Source organism: Misgurnus anguillicaudatus, chromosome 4 (genome assembly GCF_027580225.2).
Source record: "Misgurnus anguillicaudatus chromosome 4, ASM2758022v2, whole genome shotgun sequence".
NCBI lineage: Eukaryota > Metazoa > Chordata > Actinopteri > Cypriniformes > Cobitidae > Misgurnus > Misgurnus anguillicaudatus.
In genome coordinates this window covers 32,513,261-32,536,095 of record NC_073340.2, presented here as the reverse complement: position 1 = coordinate 32,536,095, position 22,835 = coordinate 32,513,261, and the positions used below count along the sequence as shown (strand labels likewise).

The 22,835-nt window shown below is 35.9% G+C and overlaps 1 protein-coding gene across 5 annotated transcripts in view; it reads right to left on the bottom strand.

The window, feature by feature from the left end:
- The window catches only part of LOC129420438 (cadherin-18), a 340,672-nt gene that overhangs the window by 18,240 nt on the left and 299,597 nt on the right, over positions 1-22,835 (bottom strand). For all 5 annotated transcript variants that reach the window (XM_073867160.1, XM_055175343.2, XM_055175341.2 and 2 more), the window contains 2 exons: positions 20,689-20,810; positions 16,522-16,639 (listed from right to left, as the gene is read on the bottom strand). In XM_073867160.1, the coding sequence (XP_073723261.1) occupies positions 16,522-16,639; positions 20,689-20,810 (240 nt within the window). The remainder of the gene's footprint in view (positions 1-16,521; positions 16,640-20,688; positions 20,811-22,835) is intronic.

The following is a 22,835-nucleotide window of genomic DNA, read 5'->3' as shown; positions in this document are numbered from 1 at the left end:
ATAAGCTGTAAACACTTAGAACAACTTGGTATCCACATAGTAACCCCTGGCAACCACACAGAGAACCATAGCAACTATGTAAGCTGTGAACACTTAGAACAACCTCGTATCCACATAGCAACGCCCTGGCAACCATACAGACAACCATAGCAACTACATAAGCTGTAAACACTTAGAACAACTTGGTACCACATAGCAACGCCCTGGCAACCGCACAGAAAACCATAGCAACTACACAAGCTGCAAACACTTAGAACAACTTCGTATTCACATAGTAATGCCCTGGCAACCACACAGAAAACCATAGCAACTACACAGAAAACCATAGCAACTACATAACTACATGATGATGTTCTGGGTAAAGAAGTGAAGATTTGTAATGAGTTGATGAATTCGACTCAACATCAGGATAGAGGCTTTACTCTGGTGTGCATAGAAATATTGAAAGAAATAGGACTTGACTTGTTGAGGAGAATCCTTGATGGAAAGTCGAAGCTGAAGGTCAAGAGCATCTCTGATTATGCTTCATTTTCAAATCTATCATTACCTGATATGACTGCCGTAATCTTTCTTACATTGTCAAATAACTGCCATAAAATTACAAGACTAGCATCTGACACAATTTTTAAAGGCATAAGAATTACTTTAACTGTTTCGGTTTTCACAATGACATTTTCACTGATATCATAACTATTGAGCTCTATGGTTGGATGGTTTGACATGATTTTGTGGTCTCTGAGCTATAGCTAATGCCTATAATAATGTGGGAAATAAGTTATTTCTTAAGGTAATTTATATTCAAAGACTTTTAAATAGATTTAGAGTTCTTGGAAGCGCTTCCTAACAGCGACCATCCAGCATCACAAGATTTATCTAAATTAATTCTCAAAGCAATAAAAAGCAGCATTCACAGGAAAAACAGCATCGTTCTGTCACATAACAACTCTTCAACCTTTACACCATCAGCAGGATGTCTGAATGACGCTTTTTTTATTAATTAAAATTCACAAACATCACAGTCTGACAGAAGCAGCCTTCAACCTCTGTGAGATCCTTCTGTATGCAAACGCACAGAAAGATGCCTTCAGAAATCAATTGACGGAGTAAAGTAACTGGGTCTTCTAGAGATCTAAGCTCTGGTTTAATTGCCTGCAAAAAATGATTTGATTTGGCACCATGCAGCAAAAAGATCAAAGAAAACCAAATTTTTTAGTAATTGTTAAATGATTACTGAACTTTCATTAAAAAAAATCCAGATAATTTACTCACCCCCATGTCATCCAAGATGTTTATGTCTTTCTTACATCGTTCGAAAAGAAATACATTCTTTTGAGGAAAACATTTCAGGTTTTTTCTCAGTATAGTGGACTTTAGTGGACCTCAAGTGTTTGCAGTGTAAAGGATTAGTCAATAAAAAAAAAAAATTAAGATGAATTTACTCACCACCATGTTGATGTCTTCTTTGTTTAGTCGAGAAGAAATTATGTTTTTTTTTTTCGAGGAAAACATTCCAGGATTGTTCTAATTTTAATGGACTCCAACACTTAACAGTTTTAATGCAGTTTAAAATTGCAGTTTCAAAGGACTCTAAACAATTTCAAATGAGGCATAAGGGTCTTATCTAGCAAAACGATTGTCATTTTTGGCAAGAAAAAAAAAGCACTTTTAAAACACAACTTCTCGTCTTCCTCCTGTCCTGTGACGCGCCAGCGCAACCTCACTTAATCATCACGTCAAGAGGTCACGGATGACGTATGCGAAACTACGCCCCAGTGTTTATAAGTGTGGAGAAAAAGGACCGTTACGTCATTGTTGTATGTGGAATGATACTAATTAAAGTCTTTGTGTTAGTTTATTGTTTAAAATGGTCCACAAATGTGCGTTTCATATATGTAACACGTGACCTTTCGACGTCACTACGCAATTATGTGAGGTCGCACTGGCTCGGAGGAAGACGAGAAGTTGCGGTTTAAAGTGCATATTTTTTATTTTTCTTGCCAAAAATGACAATCGTTTTGCTAGAAAGGTCTATCAAAACAATCATAATTTTCGCAAAAAAAGGACATTTTTATTTATTTTTGACAAAAATAATCATTTCACTTCTTTAAAGCTACATTGAAACTGCAATTTTAAATTACATTGAAACTGTAAACTGTTGAGGTCCACTTAAGTCCACTATATGGAGAAAAATCCTGGAATGTTTTCCTAAATATATATATATATATATATATATATATATATATATATATATATATATATATATATATATATATATATATATATATATATATATATATATATATATATATATTCGACTGGATGACATTGGGGTGAGTAAATTATCAGGATTTTTTAATGAGTAAAGTGGATTTTTTTTACTCTGTTGTGAATAAACAACTCTGAGGTGACACCAAGTTTTCAAGATTAAACATCTTTATCCTCTTACCATTTCTTGTCTATATATTTACTTTTGTGCAAATTTAAATGAATGCAAACTTTCAAGAAGCGAAGAAAGCTAAATTTATAAAAACACACAAATCTATTACATAGATTTCAAATCAACCAAACTAAGATTTATTTACTCATCAGCAGAGTTTTCATTTACGCTTTACAAGTTTACGTTAGCTATTCTCGCACAAACCTCCCGTGTGGGCAGGACTTAACTGTGCTTTACTTTCATAATCTAGTGAGATTTGGATTGACAGCTACTTGATCAGGAAGTTTAGACTTCATTGGAGTAGACTTTGTAGAGCGATCTGAATGCAGTTTTTTATGTACAAAAGTAATCCAATACTTATCCTCTAAAACTGCATGCGTAACTGGAAATACTTTCTTGATACGAAAAGCTCTACTACGATTGGCTGTCTTCAGGCAACTTCAAAAATCAAGCTATGTTTACAAGATACCGGGGGTAAATACACCAAAGCTTTTGAAAAATAACTTACCTAAGTTACTTCCAATGGGATCTGAATATTTCATTGTTTAACTTCTGTTCAAACATAAATATAACCGAACACATTTCATTTCAAAAGCAGAGGTTTCAAGGCAATGTGATGAATATTTAACATTTGGAAAAATGCATTACAAGCCATCATGCAGTGCACCTCTGATCAAAGTGTGCTGTCAGGACATAAATTCTACGTTTAAAAACAACAAAACGCTGAGAGCGGACTTTCCTGTCAGCAGTGAAAAATATTTCTCTGCTAGCATGACCTGGAGATAACTGAAAATAAATGTGTAAATACACAAAAAAAGCCCTGCGGGGACATGAGCGAGTCTCAAAACAAACAGACGAATTAAACAACAAAACACTGACAACTGCAGTAACGGTGTCTAAAAGGAGCAAAACTTTGACTTGATCTATTGAGATCACTTCCAGAAGACTACCTGGCCAAACAAAATGAAAATCATATCAAAACAACAAAAATTCATATAAACAAAGGCTATGTATGCATACACGAAATCCAGCCCAAGAAAGGAAGATATGAAGAGTTTGGTTCCGAAACGCAATAAATCCATTTTGACAAATTTCGGTAAAAACGTGTTTTCTATACAAAGAAAGTGACAAGATGAAAACCACTATTTTCTGCACTGTAAAAAATACTTTGCTGCTTTAATTTTTTTTTGTTGAGTCAACTCGGATTTACAAGTCATTTCAACTTACTATTATTTATATTGACTAGAGATGAGTTGTTATAACTACAGGTGAGTTGTTATAACTTATAAAATGAAGTTGACTTTCTCAACTATATTTTATAAGTTGTGACAACTCATCTCTGTTGACATGACTTGTAAATCTGAGTTGATTTAACAAAAAAAATTAAGGTAGCAAAGTATTTTTTACATTGTTACAAATTTTCACATAGCATCTTTACGTCATAAAAACATAAAAAAATCAGGGAGGAGTTACGTATATCGCGTTTTGGGAAAAAAAGGGAGAAAAGATGACAGAATAACACTGCGGATATTGGATTTTGCAGAAAATTAAGAATTTACTTTTAAATACTGACCTGATATAATACTGATTTTGGCAATAACTCGTTTAAAAATATGGCGTTTATTGCGTTTTGGAACCAAACTCTTCATATGTACAATCTTCTTTTAATTTTTTGGGGGGTGATTTAAACTGAACAAAATGATCAAGCTGAAGTATCTTCTGGAGTTTTTTTATCACCAGAGCACAGAATAAGCAATTCTACCCAAATCTGAGCTAAAATCTTTATTTTTTATTTTTATATCTTACAATATCAAAAATAATTTAAATATGCCATTTGAAGGTTGATTTTTCCTAAAAAGTGTTAGTATTGTGGTATTGCTCGGCTTGTCAATGCAACAACATTTTTTAATATTCATTATTATATTTAAACATACAGTATGTCTGTAATTATTTATATTAATAAAGTTCACTGCAGTATAAATGCAACATGATCTTACAGAAAGTCGTGTTATAGTCACCCAAAATTTTATTAATTTATTCATGTCCATGACACGAAGTTCAGCTTTTTTTCATGCCTTGAGGACGGATGTGTTTTTTTCTCATTGTCGGTTGGGGTTAGATTTGGGGTTCGGGTTAGGATGTACTTTTATGTATTGGTTTCTACATGTTTTTCTCCCGCTTTTAAAAATATTCTCGCCTGGAGTTGGGGGTGGGTTGAGGTTTGGATGACTAAAAATGTAACCTAAAGTGAATCTAAGTGACAATGGTAAGAAAATAGGGAAAAAAACAATGAGAAAACAATACGTAAAATGAAACGAAAAAAAAGTCGGGCCACGGGCAAAAGAAACTATTTAAAGAAATTCATGCGAGTGTCACAAAAAAAAACATTTGTGCAAGGCACGAAAAAAGGCTGAATTTCGTGCGATGCACACAAATAAATGTATACAATTTGGGTGACTAACACGACTTGTGAGATCAGTCTGAAAATATAATATAAAAGCATATAAGTATAACTTTATTGTAAACAACCTGAACGTACTAAACTTTTTCGTGCACATAAAAATTATTCTATATGAAAAGTTATTTATAAAAAAACATAAGATCACTTTTGAGGTGCAAACCAAAAATAAAATCAAGCGAAGACAGATTATATGCATCATTTGTAAGTCAGACGGCACCTTAAAGGGATAGTTCACCTAAAAATTTACTCACTCTCATGTTGTTACAAACCTGTATAGATTTCTTTGTTCTGATGAACACAAATGAAAATATTTTGAGTAATGTTTGTAACCAAACCATTCATGAGCCCCATTAACTTCCATAGTAGAATAAAATAATATTTTTATTTTTGGGTGAACTATCCCTTTAATATCTGAAAAAAATGGTCGAAAAATTTCCTAGTTTTTCACTGGGGCAGTACAAAGTACACATTTCCACCCAAAAAGTGCATGTTGGTACCACAAAGGTAAAACATTGGTACCAAATGTATACATATACGCATCTAAATTATACATATTAGAACCTTTTAGATTATTTTAATACTGTACTGCCCCAGGGACAGATTAGGGTTTTTTTTCTGACAGTGTACAAATGGCAGCATTTTTAATGTCAATAATCAAAATTAGCTTACGAGAGTAACAGTCTTTGTCCAGTGAGAAGCAAAAGCGACAGCCTTGTCGAAAAGAGAACGTACCGGAAAATGAGAGCTGCCCGTATGCAAACTACATATAACACAGAATTGCTGGTACTGCTGGCACTGCTCGGCACTACCAATATTTTAGAAAGACAGATATAAATACTTTTGTAAATGTTAGTACCTGCACACTTCTCATCCCACCTTCACTGTGTGCAAGCTGAAAGGAGTCTCTCCCTCGTGAGCACTACAGCCGATCTTAAACAAAAGCCTCTATCAACAGGCAGACATCTTAAGAGGGAAGTAGTGTGGGCAGCACTGAAGATCTTTCTGTTTGCCTCAGGGTAACCAAGTGCTTAGACAAACAATATGTGTGTGTGGGTGAATGACAGAGAGAGAATGTGTGAGAGAAAGAGAGAGAGAGAGATGGCCTTGAGCACTTTTCTTAGAGCACTACTCATAATGTAACCCAAAACTAAGTTCCCATGCTACAAAATATTACACTCATTAGAAACATTATACTATAGACCAGGGGTCGGCAACAGGCGGCCCAAGGGCCAAACGTGGCCCGCCAGCAATATTTTCTTGCCCGCCGGATTATTTTGGAAGTCTGTTTTTTTTTCAAATCAAAACCAAAAAGAAAATAAAGAAAAACGACTTGTTTTTCTATACCGTTCATAATGTTTCTTTTTGTACCTGTACAAGGCCTCATTTGCAAACCAGTGTTGTAGTTACGTCCAACTACAGTCTGAGTCAAGACCTAGACCAGAGATCGAGTCCAAGTCAGGACCGAGTCCTTATAAGGCTGAATGTGGACTTGGTCTTGATTTAGACTCGACACTCAATCTCTGGTCTTGACACGATCACAACACTGGAACTTTAGTAGTCTGTATAAAACCTCACCATCCAAACAAATTCAGAGCATACAGTAGAGTGCACACAACCTGCCATCCTGAGACATCTGATACATCACCATTATCATATTACTGAGGAAGCAGCCTTATCCTGTCCATCATCACAATAATCATATATAATCACCGGAAAATGATTAATTTCCCCCGTTCCTGCTTCGTTTCCAGGGTGTCTGGTTTCCTGTCCAGACTCCCACGCAAAGACTGACACTCAACATACGAAATCCTACTCAAACACTGACTGCATATTAAAACAAGCCAGTGGTAGAAAAGAGGAACACATCTCTATAAGACCTAAAGATACAGACGGCCGATGGAAAAAGGAGAATAGTCTTTCAGAAACAGATGGTGAACAGGAGCGAAAGATGAAGAGAATAACAACCAACAATAGGCTCGGGAAAAAGTGAGAAATAACAAGCTGTATGAAAAGAGGAGGAAGAAACAAGTGCACAATTATTTCAGCTGGTAAAGCTTTCCACCTATAGGAATAAATAAAAATGTTGTCATTATTTACTAACCTGAATTTCTTATACTCAATAATAAAAGGTTTACCGGTATGTTTTAAATCATATTTTAGGATTGCACTTAAATGATGTCGCTGTTGAATGATATTTCATATCTTTCACATTTGTTATAACTGGGCTGCGTACTGCCTGCGAATTTGAACTTCAGAGCTGAAGGAGCGAGTGGAGAAATAGTCCCAATATCATAACAATCCTAAATAAAACTAATAAAATATACCCGTGTGTGTACCCGCGTGCGTGCGTGTGTGCGTGCGTCTGTGTATTTTGAATTTAAAATGTTTTAACTCGGAAGGATCTGGATCACAGGTCATTTCATCTGAGATCAGATGTGTTTGTAATAAAATGTTAATTTTAGAATATATTAATCTGCAAAGATGCAAATACTCTACGTTTTTGTAATGATATTTTTGTAAAGATATATTTAGAAGTGTGTTATGTTAAGTGTCCGAAGTAAAGTGGAGCTATTTTAGTTAAGATAGCCTGTTTAACGGACAGGGTTTAGAAGTCTGTCTTTATTATAATTGGGACATTTTTACAAACAAACCTTATAAAATACAATACTGGCGTGCATTTTGAGACAAAACAATAGCACTCATATGTTAAGAGATGTCAGTAAGTTATTTTAGTCAGTGAAAAGCCCTGTCCGAGAAAACCGCCCAATAGTGTTTAATTATGTGTCATGTCTGAGGGAAATTTGGCCTAACGTTAACGTTATTTAGGGAATAAAGTCTTTCACCGTCAAGCTTTATTATATTAAACATGTTATTTATGTATGTGTGTGTGTTTATATTCCTCTGTTTATCAAACCAGAGCGGTGATGATGTGGAGAGGCAGACCAGAGGGCTAAAGAAAGTCTCCTAAATGACCCTGCAGGTGTTCTGACTGACTTTGAAGTGCTTTTTGGACTGTTTTATGCCCTCTATTTAAAGAAGACTTAATTCTGTATGTTCAGTCTGTATGATAAGTGAATAAAAAGCTTTTGCTTTTATGTGACTGAAGTTAATTATTTTGTTAACAACACCAGCATAAATTATTTGATAAATAATTTAAAAATGTTATTAAAAAGATCCCAAATAATAAATATTAATTGAAGTAACACATAAAACATTGAGTAAATACTTAAATTTTAATTGACAGAGTCTTTGCTGTAAGTTTTTAAAGATTCAACTGATTAAAACATTTTAGTTGAATGAACTATAAAGCTTATTGAGCAAACATACTTTTTTATATTTAAGTCAAGTTTGTGCCAACTAAAAAACATCAATCCAGGAAACACTTTGGAGACAGAAATTGAGTGAAAGTAAAATTTCTGTGGAACTAGTTACTAAAAAATAATTCATTGAGCCAACAATTTATTTTTTACAGTGTGGGGCTAGGCTAAATGCTAACACAGCCACAACGCGCTGTACAAAGATTAATTGCACGCATTGAAAAAAAGATGTGTATGTATTAATTTGTCTAAGTTGAGGTACGAACATAGTAAAATATTGAAAACTGGTGATGTTGTCATTTAAGACGAGTGTATGTGTGATTGTATGCGAGCTGAACTTATTATCACAGTGATGAATCTGATTTTGGATGTTTGCATGTCTTTGGCATGACTATTTGACCAGCGCCTGACGCCTTCGGCATGATAGTAAGCTCATGCATGAATATTGCCTCTTTAATTACCCTCGGCTCCACTACACAACCTAATCGACTGGAGAACATAATCAAACTAAAAATCTGTGCGAGGGCCCCTGCTTGCACTCTGGGACTCTCAATCTCGCATTGTTATTCACACAGCGGTGTTGTGTTTATAACGTAATACGTGAACAGACAATAATTTCGTTCATTTAATCTTTTACTGTGTTCAAAAGAAATTTGCAACTATAATGAATGAAGGCAGAACCCTAATGACTTTTTATACATTCCAACAACAATATTAAAAAGTGGATAGGACAATACTGACTTGTTTTAGAGAAAACATCTTGATTTCTTGTTATTCTTACCCTATGGTTTCCTTTTAAACTGTTTAAGCATGCATCTATCAAAACTTAGTAAAGTTTTCACTTAAAGAGCAACTATTATCAGATTCACGATTTTACATTTGCTTTAGTGTGTAAGTGTGTGCATTAGGGTGGTCCTGATAATGGGTCTTTTTTTTTTTTTAAATGTTCAACTCTCACCCCCTAAATGTGTTCGGATATCAACAAAACACACTGTGCAAATGTTTAATTGTTCCTACAATATCTCGAGGTTGCTTAAAGCCTTTGAATATTTCCGAAATCACATATCTTTGTACCATTTAAAAACACAAATAAAACTTGCTTCTTGGAGGGTAACTAGTGATGCAAAGTCCGATTCATTTTCGCGAACCGGCTCTTTTCTGATAGTTCGGCTCATTGAAAAGGTTCAAAAAGCCGATTCACCGGTTCCTGACGTCATCAAGAAATGACATTACTACGCATTTATTGTATCAATGAAACATTCAAATAAAGTCGTTTGTGTCAACACATTAAAACATTTAAATAAAAAGTTGTTTTTGTGAAGGCATAGCTGATTTATTGCCTTGCGTTCACAACTTAGTAATGTTTGTGGTCACAGTTTAAATCGCGGATCATAAATAAATAGTAAATGCCAGATATAACTGACCAGTTTTGACAAGCCTACAACTTGAATAAGATTCCTAAAAGACACTGATGCACAATTGCGGATGTGTGTAAGTATAAATAATAACTAAACTTGTGTGTTAAACTCATTGGTCTTCCTTAAACAACTAAAATATGATTTGCATGCAAAATAAATCGTATCAAAACTAAAGCTTTCTAATAAAACAAGCATATCAAGAAACTAATAAAACATAAAACTTTGCGCATCAGGCTTGTTCAAATCCTCAGTGATTCACACGCAGTGCAACTCATCCGTCAGAATCATCGGCAATCCTCGCCTCTGCAATCATCAACAAACTTCGTTCGGTTCATTTTGTGTCCGACGTGCTATTTCGGCTATGCTTCCTGCATCATCAACCTGGAACCTATGCCCAAAACTAAAGTTTGATTCAGTTCGATTTGCGAACCGGCTCGACTGGTTACTTCCTGAGAACCGGCTCAAAAGAACGATTCGTTCAAGAACCTAACATCACTAAGGGTAACTTTGTTTCAGTTATTTCAGTCTTTTCTGATCTGAGTAACCATATAGCGGGCTAGCTTCGTGTTGCTTCAGCCATTGTCTCAGTGTAAATTGTTTATTGTACTTAATTCACATTGAAGCTATCTTGCTTTGAAAGACATATCACAACTAAAACAGAAGTTTTAATTGCATGGAGCTTGGTCAAATAAGTCCATTGCTGCCCTAAGTATATATTATTAAACAATTATACATGCTAGCACAAAGTATCACATACAGTAATACGCAAATGTGTTAAACTTCAAAGGTCTTGAGCAACCTCCAAATATTAATAAATACTGAAAAAAATTGCCCAATTTATTTATTCAAATATATTGGTGGGATGAGAGCATGAACTTTTAAAAGTTGAAAAATAAGGACCACCCTAGTGTACATGCTAACAATATGCAAAGTTACAAATCCCAAAAAGTGTACAATGACGCGAGTTGTCATCTGCAACTATAATCACTTTTCTTGGACTATAATGAATGCAAGGATTGTAGGCAACAGTTTACTTACACAGCGAGTCAATATGGATCATAATTCTGACTCACAGCCTGTATGTTGCCAATGTTTTCATATATAAAGAATGTACTGGCTATTCAAACCATGAATCAAATCTAAATTTTGAGCTGTGCATTGTTTGTCGTTTCTACGATAACAAATTCAGACATATGCGTTCTGCTCAGGTCACGCTGGCCAAGTTGATCGATCAGCTTGGTCATCTGAATTTTCGGGACCAGATTTGGGGTTATATTGATAAGGTACTAAGACTATATAATTTCCTGTCAGTATTGCATTGGAAGCTAATCTTCCTAATATGGTAAGAAGGGTCACATTTCCGCCAGACACTAGAGGTATCGGCCAATCACAACGCATTGGATAGCTGGCCAATCGGAGCACACAGCCCTTTCAGAACGATGAGCTTTGTACAAAATCCCGTTTTTTAGGGAGGCAGGGCATAGAGGAGCAACAATAATGTACCGTATGTGGAAAACAATGTGTTTTTTAACCATAAACCACCTGAAAACATTGCATTACACCAAATACACATTATTGTTTTTAGCAACATAAAAGCAAAAAAAAAAAAAAAGATTTCCAGGGTAACAAAAATACATTTAATGCAATAGATATTAACTGATTACAACTCTTATTATCCAACACAATTTCGCTTCTTAGTTAACCTTGGCAAACTCATTTTATTAATATTATTAACATATTTTTACCTAATACAAAAAGCTTAATGGGAAATGTGTTTATGTTCACCACAAAGCAGCCATTTGGATACGGAGAGCTAAAGTACCTGCATTAAGAGCCATTTTGCTCTTTTCAGAGCTCGTGTGAAGACAGGAAAGTGGTTTTATTGCTAAATTTGAAGCACTTTAGGTCTTCATAGACAAGTGGACTTCACTTGTGCGCTGCCAGAATGAGAACACAAGCTGACATTGACCACCAGTGGCAAGAGCTGATAATTCTTACACTAGTAAACAGTGGCATGTCCCAGTGGAGAGAGATTAGAGAGAGATGAACTGTGGGAGAGTAAGAGAGAGAGAGAGAGAGAGAGACTTAGTAACTCCATACTGCAGTGTGCTCGATAGGAAACAGGTGGAACTTGAATCATCTTCTATTATCTCATCGATCTGCCTCGCCTTTTATAGTTTTGCCCTCACTGATCTTGAGGCATGGGACAAAACTTCGTAACACAAGGCATGTCCTGTGATTTCACCTGCAAAGATTTCTACTTAGAAATGGTTTAATGCACTAAAACTGTTAATACATACGGTTTTCCATTTCAGATTATTTATTTTATCGAAGTATGACTATGTTATACAATTATAATCAGTTTTGGGGGTAACGCATTACAGGTAACGCACATTACATACACTGTCAAAAATAAAGGTACGAAGCTGTCACTGGGGCAGTACCCTTTAAAAAAGGTCCTAATATGTACCATTTATGTACAAATATGTACCTTTAAAGGTACATTTTGGCAGTTCAAAGTACTAAAATGCCCTCTTTGGGTACAAAGGTGTACCTTTTTGAAAGGGTACTGTCCCAGTGACAACTTTTGTACCTTTATTTCTGAGAGTGTAATAATATTACTTTTTTGAAGTAGCTACTAAAGTAACGCATTACTTTATAAATGTACACATTAAATATTTAAGTTACTTTTTTTAGTTTTTTCAGTTTAATTAATTCAATTTAAAAATAAAATAATGTACTGAATTAAACTGAACATATTAAAGTAGATTTACGCACTCTGTGCGCCTGAGCGGGAACAGTTTGAGTCAGAAGTAACGTAAGCATTGCTTTTCATGAAAAGTAACTAAGTAACGCATTAGTTACTTTTTGGGGGAGTAACTTAAAGGAACAGTATGTAGGATTGTGGCCAAAACTGGTATTGCAATCACAAAACTTGTGGCTAAAACTGGTACTGCAATCACACAACTGGTGGTCAATACACAAAATGACAACATAAACATCAGTTGAGGGCTGCAACTCCACTTTTTAAATGACAATATCCTGGCCAGACCACTGTTGTCAGTGATATAAGTACTTGAAATGAAAATTATTTTTTTAATGTCTAGTGACATATCAGGGCCATTTTATGATTAATTGATATACATTTCTTACATACTGTTCCTTTAATATTGTAATGCATTACTTTTAAAAGTAACTTTCCCCAACACTGATTATAACTATATGACAATTAGTGCATTTACATGTGCAAAATAAGTGGGTATCTTATTTTTATATCTTACAAAAATCTTACAAAAATCAGCTTAACATTTGCAGAAAGCTGCATTTCCACAGGATTGTGAGATTTGTCAGGTTTTTCACAGGCCGTAATGTCACCGTCTATAGTCCGCCTTGTCATTTCTTACACCCTGAAGCTATTTTGGGGATTTTCACCAGGATTTAGCCTACCCAATTTCAAAAGCTTCCCATACCCACATGCAGAGGTTTACATACAAAAGTTTGGTACCATTTTACAGGAAACCCTTTGAAGTTACATAAAACACTGTTGAAAGTGCTAAACATGGTTGTATGTGTTATCAGTCCTCTAATAAACACAAAAATAAATAGGCGCTTTTTTATGTTTTTTTTTCTAAAGTTTTTATTTGAAAGTGTATAACTCTGGCCCTGGGTGCCTCAGCTACCTGCAGACAGTTTTGTTTGATTCCAGCAATTGTCAGCTTACAGAGGAAAAAGGCATTTTTTCTCTATCATTATAAATGCAAAGTTATTTGACTCCAACTGAAGGGAGGAATAATACCATTTTTGTACACAATTTCTGCCTAAAAACATTTGAAGTGTGCCCATAACCACATACAGTGGAATAAATGCAAAATCTTTATATCATTTTAAAGAAAATCCTTTGAAGTTACATAAAAAGCTGCTGTTTGTGCAAATATTGTTATTTATGTTGTTTTTCATATGATGAAATACCAAATTTTCTTTTTTTATGTTGTAAATACAGTCTATGATAGTGTATAACTCTGGTTCTGTGTGCTCTAGCAGACTGCAGACAGTTCTGGTTGTTAGCAGCAGCCCAAAAAAAGAATGAACTCTTTAGCATGTTGCATTCAAAAGTTATTCTCATTTTACTGAAGGGTGCGAAAATACATTTTTCATATAAATATTAATTTTTTGTTTTGCACATATAATAAATAGCAAGGGATTATTCATGAACACAAACAAAGAAAATGCTGTGAATGGACTCATTGTTTAGAGTAGGACCTAATATAAAAGATGGTCTATCATTTGGCTATCTGTGCTATCTGAGGCAGTCCACACTCAAGTTTCCCATATGTTTACAAAAGACCATTTTTTACCTCATTATTCATTCAACGATTGTTGGATATGTGTTGATAATAGAACAAAAATAACGAGCTTTCATTTGATATAAGACTTGCCCATGTTTGTCATACTTGAAAAATATGAAATATGTGAATATTAAATTATATTAAAAAATATGGGGGGGGTGATAGTGTTAATTAAGTGTATATAACTTTCTTACAGTAAAAGATATCTCAAAGTGATGCATATCTGCATAAAGTAGAGAGTCTAAGCTTTCAAACAGTATCTCATATGTGTTACTGGGGTCCATGACAGACCATTAACAATTAAAATAATATTTTATATTAAGTCAAAATGAGAAATTTTGGACCCGGGACAGGGTCCTAGGGTTGAAGAGGTTAAAAAAAGCGAACACGCTGTGCTCTGATCATGCTGAATTTTTGACACAGAATCAGAATCAGTAGGCCATTTTCGGTCGCAAGATCGGAAACAAGTCGTCTTTGGACCTTACGACATAAGATCACCGATTAAGAGCCACAAAAACAGAAATCACAACAATTGTTTAGTCTGGGACATCCAAAAATCGTGCAGTGTATCCTGAGCTTTACACACAAACATGCACACATCAACAAAACTGCGAGATAGCCAGTTAAGGTGTTTATATGTAACTGTGTGTTCACACCAGACCCAGAAGAGGCAACAAGTGCGAGTGATTTACATGTTAAGTCAATCCAAAGATGCAAATAGGCATGGCGCGGTACACGCAAATGGCGCAGGACACGTGGAAGGCGCTGCGCAAATGGTGCGGAAGGTGCAAATTGAGCATTGCCGTGGAAAAGGGGCGAGTTGAAAAATCTAAACTTTGGCGGATATTCATGGCGCGTTAACCAATCAGGAGCTTGCTCTAGTAGTGATGTGATTACACAAAGCAAGCGGAGTCGCTGAAGCCCCTCCCATGATGCGGATTACTGCATGAATGTATCGAATGACAAGAATTTCAAGCATTGCTTTCACGCGCAAATGAAGCGAGTAAACTCAAAATGTTCAAGCTTCCAACTACACGCAAATAGCATGTTTTTGATGACACAAAAGTCATGGGGTTGATCACAGGGGACACATACTGATAAAGACATGTATAAATTAAATGCACTGTAGGTCACTTTGTATAAAAGTGTTTGCCAAATGCACACATATACATAAATATACAAATACACATTTATAATTTCCACTGAAAACAAGTTTTAGATTATTTTGTCTTGTGGGAAACACCCCTTCAGAGGCTACATTACATGTTAACATATTTCCTGCAAAAAATAAAATTTACACAATCATTTCTTTTTAAAAGTTTACATGCCTTAAGTTTTTAATTAGTATATTGCTTTCTTGAGTATCAATGACTCTTCATCTTTTGTACCAGTTATGTTTGAGTCCCTCAGTTGTGACTTTTTGTTCCCCCAAAAGAATCCAGCCAAACCAATCTTAAACCCTTTCATACCCCTGCCATAACCATCTCAAGGGGTCTTTTATTTTCCCCAGTGTTCGAATACCCTGGTCACAAGGTCCAGATTTAGATCCCAGTACAGCAGACCTGGGATGAGAGTGGTCTCCATGGTAACCTCCAGCCCACAGGCATCTATATAAGTATTGCATTAAGGCCGTAGGTTCATGGGTTTAGGGAGCCAGTATTTCGTTCAACAGCATCAGAGACTAAACCACCGTGTGAGGTTAGGCCCATAATCCCTCAAATGGAATACTGGCTTGCTCTGACAGTGATGAGAAAAATAAAACGTGCTGAATTGAACTGTATTTTGAAAGTGCTTTAAAGTAGGTGTCTGGAACAGAACAAAACTTCACCAATTGCTTTAAAGATAACCTGAGGCACCAGTGCCACAAAAGAAGCGATATAAGCAGAAGAAATAGGATTAAAAGGGGGCCAAAGATCAGACATACAATCCATCCAAACAAAATGACACTTCATAGATGTTCTCTACCAAGAAGTACAAAGTACAATGAATTTTCCTGTAGCTCAAATGGAAGATCATGGATTCAATTGCCTTAAAACACACAAACTGATAACATCATTGCCCTTTAAGTCATTTCAGAAGCAGAACAAGTCTTAAATATGCCAAAAGCACACATACATGCATACATACATATCAGAACACAGACTCACAGTGATCAATGACCAAGATGATATTGAAAACTGTAATAAATGACCTTACATGTGCAGTTGCGAGTGCAACTGGCTTTTAAAGGGAATGGGAGATGAAACTCTCATTGGTTTATTGCACGTTACACCTAAAACACACCCATTACTCATTATGAGAATAGGAACAACCCTTTTAGACTGCGGCAGGCGCACAAACCATTTTTCCCGTCGCTAAATTAGCAAAAGTCGATTCGGTCACGCACTTTAAAACTGTGCCCCGCGCGCTTTAGACCATGCGCTTAGATCGTTAAAATAGGGCCCTAGGACTCTTTCATGCTTGAAATTCCCTGCCTTTTCCAGGTTTTTTGTGACCGTGAAAACTGAAACATGCACACACACTGAAAGCTGTCATGGCCTACCTTCATTGTCTTTAATTGTAAAGTTGGGGTTGACAGGAATTCCTCCAGGAAAAGAGAAGGAAAATCCTTTTCCATTGGCAAAATCATCTTTATCCACAGCAGTGATCGTCTGAATGACCTGCCATCAACAGAAAAATAGTAAAGACTTTAGTGAGATTAATTTTTCATATCGGTCCATTCTGGTTTTATGAAACAGCATGATCCAGAGTTACTGACATAAAATGAAGTTTCCTAGTTTAGCTTGACCTTTTATGAGATTTCTGCTAATGCTGATTAAAAAATTAAGTTTTAATTAGGGTCTCCCCAGTATTGGATGCTGGAGATCAATGATTTTTGGTGACCAGTCATGTTGGTCTTTCTAGCCACGTACCACCCCCCGATCTTATCCCCAACATGGATTTAGGCCAATTTGTTTGACTTTTGTTCATTCCTTTTTTCTGTCCAATTCAAATGCAATTCATCTGACATCTCTGCTTGCATCTCAGCAATTCTTGAAAGCTCTGTGCATTCTGCGTCAAAACCAGCTGGTTCGTGGGTCTGGGTTGTCGTAGCAACCCAACAGGCATTTTGATTTCATGAGTGCAGTCCTTTGTGTGTTGGTATCCATGTGCTTTACAAACCTTTACAAGTTAATACTTTGAAGTGGTTTATACTGAAATAGGTCATAATTATAGATATAGAAAAAGGTTATTTTCTTGCCAATTGTCAAATGCAAATTGTAAAATATTTGAATCTGCTGTTCATTATCATACCATGCTTATTTTTATTGCTCTATATTAATATTTTTGCATATTTTTGCATAATTTATAAAAATACCCTTTATCATTACACTGTCAGAATTAAAAAAAAAATAGCCCCAAGCTTTCATTAGGGCAGTACTCTTTAAAAAGACCGTGCCATTTAGGTACAGATATGCATACATTTGATGCCAATATTCCTCCTATACAATTGTACACCATTTATCAGTCCACATTGTTTGAAAGAAAATTAAACTTTTGTCTTCTTACAAGGGTCATATGATGCAATTTTATGTTTTCCTTTTGTCTTTGGAGTGTTTAAAGCTGTTCGTGCATCTGTAAAGTTGCAAAGATAAAAGTCTCAATCCAACAAGATATTCTTTTTAAAAGTGATGGCTCATCCATGCCTTCCTAAAACGCCTTATTTTAACATGGCCCCACATATCTATGTCATGTGGAAATATTTGCATAACACCGCTCAAATATATACACAAAGAAAAAAAGTGTAACTTTTATTCTTGCTGTAGTATTGTTGCCGCAATGTCCTAAAGATGCTGGGCTTTGGGAGCTGAATTTCCAAATACGGTAGGGGGTGTATTATTTCTGCCACAAGCTTGAGGTTTTCGGCCAATCACAATGTACAACAAACTTTCACCTGGCCAATCAGAGCACACTGCACTTTTCAGAACAGCGAGGTTTGTAAAAATCGAAGCATGAGAGTGGAATGGAGGAAAAACAATAATGTACGATATGTGGAAAATAATGTGTTTTTTAACCCCAAACCGGGTAAGCACATTGCATTTCACCAAATACACTAAATAAAGTTTTTTAGCAACGTCATATGACCCCTTTAATTGGTTAAGTTTTGAAAAAATATTCCCTCTTAATTTTAAAATTTCTCCCCACCGAGCCCCTAAGGTGACATTGGAGTAAAAAAATCGAAAGTTTAGTTTCATGTGCTCAAGCGAAACTTTCATGTGCAGAATTTTTTTTTAAATTTAGTTTCGCATACTCACATGAAACTTTCGCGTGCACACACAAACGTTTCATGTGAGCATGCGATAGTTTCACGTGCGCACGCGAAACTAAACTAAACTAAACTTTATTTAATTTTTGATCCACATCCCCTTAGGGGCTCCGTATCTCCCCTACAAACTGTTGTTACTAACAGAAATTTTAAATTGTATAAAGGGAACTTTTTTACTTACTGAATATCCTCTTTACCTGAAAATTGTTTCTCGTGAGGATGGCTGTAAAAATACAAGTGCATGCCTCCTCCGTGATAAAACTCATGCATTCGGATGAAGATAAATTTGCGGTGGATGTGTGGTTAACAACATGATCATTCACATGACCTGGATACTTCATTATATGTATATGGAGTACTGTTGGGTAATTGAATACATTTTAAAATTGTATTTAGCATTTGTTGCTGCTGATAATAGACATTTGAAATGTTTTCGTGATTTTTTTCTCTTTATTTATATCAGCTCTCACTCGCTGCAGAAGAGCGATGAAAGATTGTGCCCATACTTCTTCATCATTTCAATTATGAAGATGATCAATGTTTAAAACGCTCGCAAAGAAAGACGTTTCACTGATGCAGAATAAACGGCAGGTGACCATATTGTCGCTGTCCGATGAAAACCACGTATGTCCATTTTGCCGATTTTGAGATTTTTCAACGGATTGAATGTCCAGGTTCATTTCCGTATACAGTATGCTTCACACATCTAAATGGCCAATGAAAAGTTGTGAAATCATGTTATCTGATTTTCACGTATATCCATTTGGTGTCAAAGCTGTCAATCACGCAGCGTATCTCCCGCCCTGTGGAAGCATCTCGTCGGTCTCGTGAAGTTTCATCGAAGCTCAGCACTGGATAGCTGAATAAACATAGCCTGGTGAGACAATGACTTTCCTTCATCGAAGTAAACTTTTCCCCCAGACGGCAGATGTACGAGTGACAAAATTATGATAGGACTATGCAAACAAAGTATCTGTCTAGCATTACCATGTCAGTGTATTGATTCATTGTCCCTTCATAGTTTGCAAGAGACATTTAATAAATTTATAATTAATATTAAATAAACTAAGCATATTTAATAAACTAAGATGTAGGCTATTTAATACTGAGCGTATTCATCTGTCAATATGAAACGGGTCTTGGTCATTCTAATTAATGATCGGAAGAACGTGTATCGACCACCTTTACTGTAAAATATGCATGTATGTCCATTTAAACTCAATTTTGGTCAAATGTGGATTATATCATTACGCTGGCAAGAATATGGTAAGATGTAAAGATGCCGTACCAAGTATGACAACGCTACATTTAACTGCTTTTGATATACTGTGTTTTTTTCACTTCCTGAAAAGTAACCGTTTTGGACATACGTGAGTTTCATCGGGCAGCGACGATATGCTGCTTTTGAATTGTCTGAAAGAAAGTGCAGAATGACTTTTGCATTGATCCCCTTTCATAAACTCCGAGATCTGGATTCGGACGGCAATTAAATAACCACACGACCTTGGTGTTTGTCAAAAAAACAGAAGGTCATTCGGCTGGGAATTTTTACGTGGGTGGTCAGAGAAAAACACTGACATTCTGGATTCATACGTCAATAAAATGACTGACTATACCTGTAAATGATGAAAATATCTTACGTTCTGACGGGAAACAAATATACCGTCCGAATAGGGCTCAAATCAACAAAAAATAACACAATCGATAAAATGCTGTGTTATTTTCAAGTCAGTGTTGGGTCAAAAAGGGACAAACCCAATCGTTGGTGTAAATCAACCCAGGAAATGTTTATATTTGACCCAACAATGGTTGAAACAACCCAGCACACTGTAGGTTAATAAAACCAAACAGTTGAGTTTGTCCCTATGTGCATGCTTCTGTGCCTAACTACTAGAAAAAAAGCTTTCTGGAAAACATGTTGGCACTTAAATCACTGCTTATTGTGCAATTTGATCCAGAACTCTGATTATTCACAATCTGAAAAAAAAAACTCACTACTACAAAGTACAAGGTACTGTATCAGAAAATGCCAGCAATTTAATATAGTGTGGGTAATTGTGTAGAATAGGAAGTACTGTTTCATGTTAGGAGCACAGGGAATATTAAAATGGACTTGACCTCATCTGTCCTTCACTCTTTGTGTGGTGCTGCTGGTGAAAAACAGCATTTCGAAATAAAATAGGGAAAAGTGCAGGCAGGAAAATAGCAGCGCGGTTTAGCGATTCAGAACCGTCACGCTTTGTTGATCAGATTCTTATTCTCATACAGAGATGATTAGCATTCCTTTAACCTCCTTCTATTTCTCCCATTTCTGTCCCTCCAAATATTCTCGCTCTCTTTTCCACACCATTTGAAAACGGGGAAAAGGTGCGAGAAAGAGAGTTGAGCTGTTTTGGGACTTACCTGTCCTGCTCTGGTGCTCTCGCAGATGATGATCTCCTCATCGGTGTTGATCTTTGGAGGATTGTCATTCACATCCAGTACCTGCACTGTGACGGGTACGTGACTCTGGAGGCTGGGATTGTCTGGAAATAAACGGGTGTCAAATGCTTGTATCAGGTACAAACGAAAGTTTCCTAATGAACATCACACATGCAGTTTATAGACAATAGAAAAGTATGGTAGTAGAGATCCATCCATTCATCCATTTATCTACCCACCGATCCATTTAGCATTTTAAATATCATTATTTGAAAATAACAATTCTACACAGCGAATGTGTGTGGGTCTGAATATTTGTAACTATGATATATTGTTAAATATCAATTTCCATTCACACAAAAACACTGTAATGACCGATTAATATCTGATTAAGAAACACAGGTTGTGCAAATTCATGTTAGTTTGTCTCAAAAGAGCACGTCTTCGAACTGTACATTTGCATGCATCCATTCGTCCATGGTTGGGATCTGGTTAATTTTGTTTACAATTTGTCGAAATGATCTAGTAGGAATTCTCTAAATGAGTTGGACTCGTTCTGATTAAATTCATTTGAAACAAAACACTATGAATGCAAAAATTAACAAGGCTTTATAATTAATAATAAATTATAAAACCGTTCCAGAGCAAGAATGTGCAGTGATATGTTATTGAGCAATTAACACAACAAACTGAATACTTTTGAATGTACTTTGCATCTCTTTTAGACACATGTTGTTAAGTTTCGAATTACGCATTAGTTTATAGAATCGCTTGCTAAATATATCGAAAATATAACTATATACCATCTCAGCCTGATCTCACTGAAATTTGTACCTATTTTATGAGTTAACTTAGCCTGGATTTCAGCCGATCTTAGCCCCGCCCACAATATTTTGAGAACGGGAAGATCGGTCTGGGGTTTCTGCGTTGAGGAGCTACTATGCTAGACCCAAAGCTGGTCGAACAAATCAAATTGTCAGGGCGGGCTTTATACGATGATGCACAGATGATCAACAGTAACGTAATGAACCACGTCACCAAAGAGCGCGTGTGTTGAATCTGTTTACAACGAAATGGCTGCCGCTGTAGAATTCAGATGTGTGGATTCTGACATTGAGTCTTTTCTAAAAGATATCGACAAAGCATCGATTTTAAAAGAGGAACAGAGAAACACGAGCAAGGCATTTGTTGATGTTTTTGGCATCCTTCCTACGGGATTCGGCAAAAGTTGGTCGCAACTGAAACTGGTATCAAGGCGATGCAACTCGGCGTGCATGACGAGATGGATATAATTAGCGGTCTACAATTAATCCGCTCAACAAATCACAGCGCAGCATTCCACGCATTGTAAACAACAATGGCGGCGTGTTGAATACACACAGAATCTTAGTTTTTCTCATCTACTTTGTACTCTGTGATCAACAAACAAACAAAAACAAAATAATAATTTTGTTGGCATTGATAAACCTGTGATGGTTTTCTGTAGCGGGGAAGAATGTAAGCCATCAAAATCGAATAATTTACGCGAGAGGCACTCAGGCGAAGGAAAAATGGCGGCTGTTGTTTGTTCTCACACAACAGCATCAAGCTTCTGTCATGCTAACACGTTGACCCCAGAGGATCTAATGAAAAACTTTCCATTATTCAATTTTATTATACTCAAAGTCAACAAAAATCGATCAGGAACAAAACATTTTACATTTAACATTTTTGTCAAAAAAGTTCAGCGATGACGTTCCAAGGATGACAGCAGCAATGACAGTGTTATTAATATGTAAAAGTAAGTGTTTTGATTAATGATATTAATGTAAGATGAATGTACATTTACATATTGATTCAATAGTTTTATAGCATTAAAGAATAGTCTACTCATTTTCAATATTAAAATATGTTATTACCTTAACTAAGAATTGTTGATACATCCCTCTATCATCTGTGTGCGTGCACGTAAGCGCTGGAGCGCGCTGCAACGCTTCGATAGCATTTAGCTTAGCCCCATTCATTCAATGCTACCATTTAGAGATAAAGTTAGAAGTGACCAAACACATCAACGTTTTTCCTATTTAAGACGAGTAGTTATACGAGCAAGTTTGGTGGTACAAAATAAAACGTAGCGCTTTTCTAAGCGG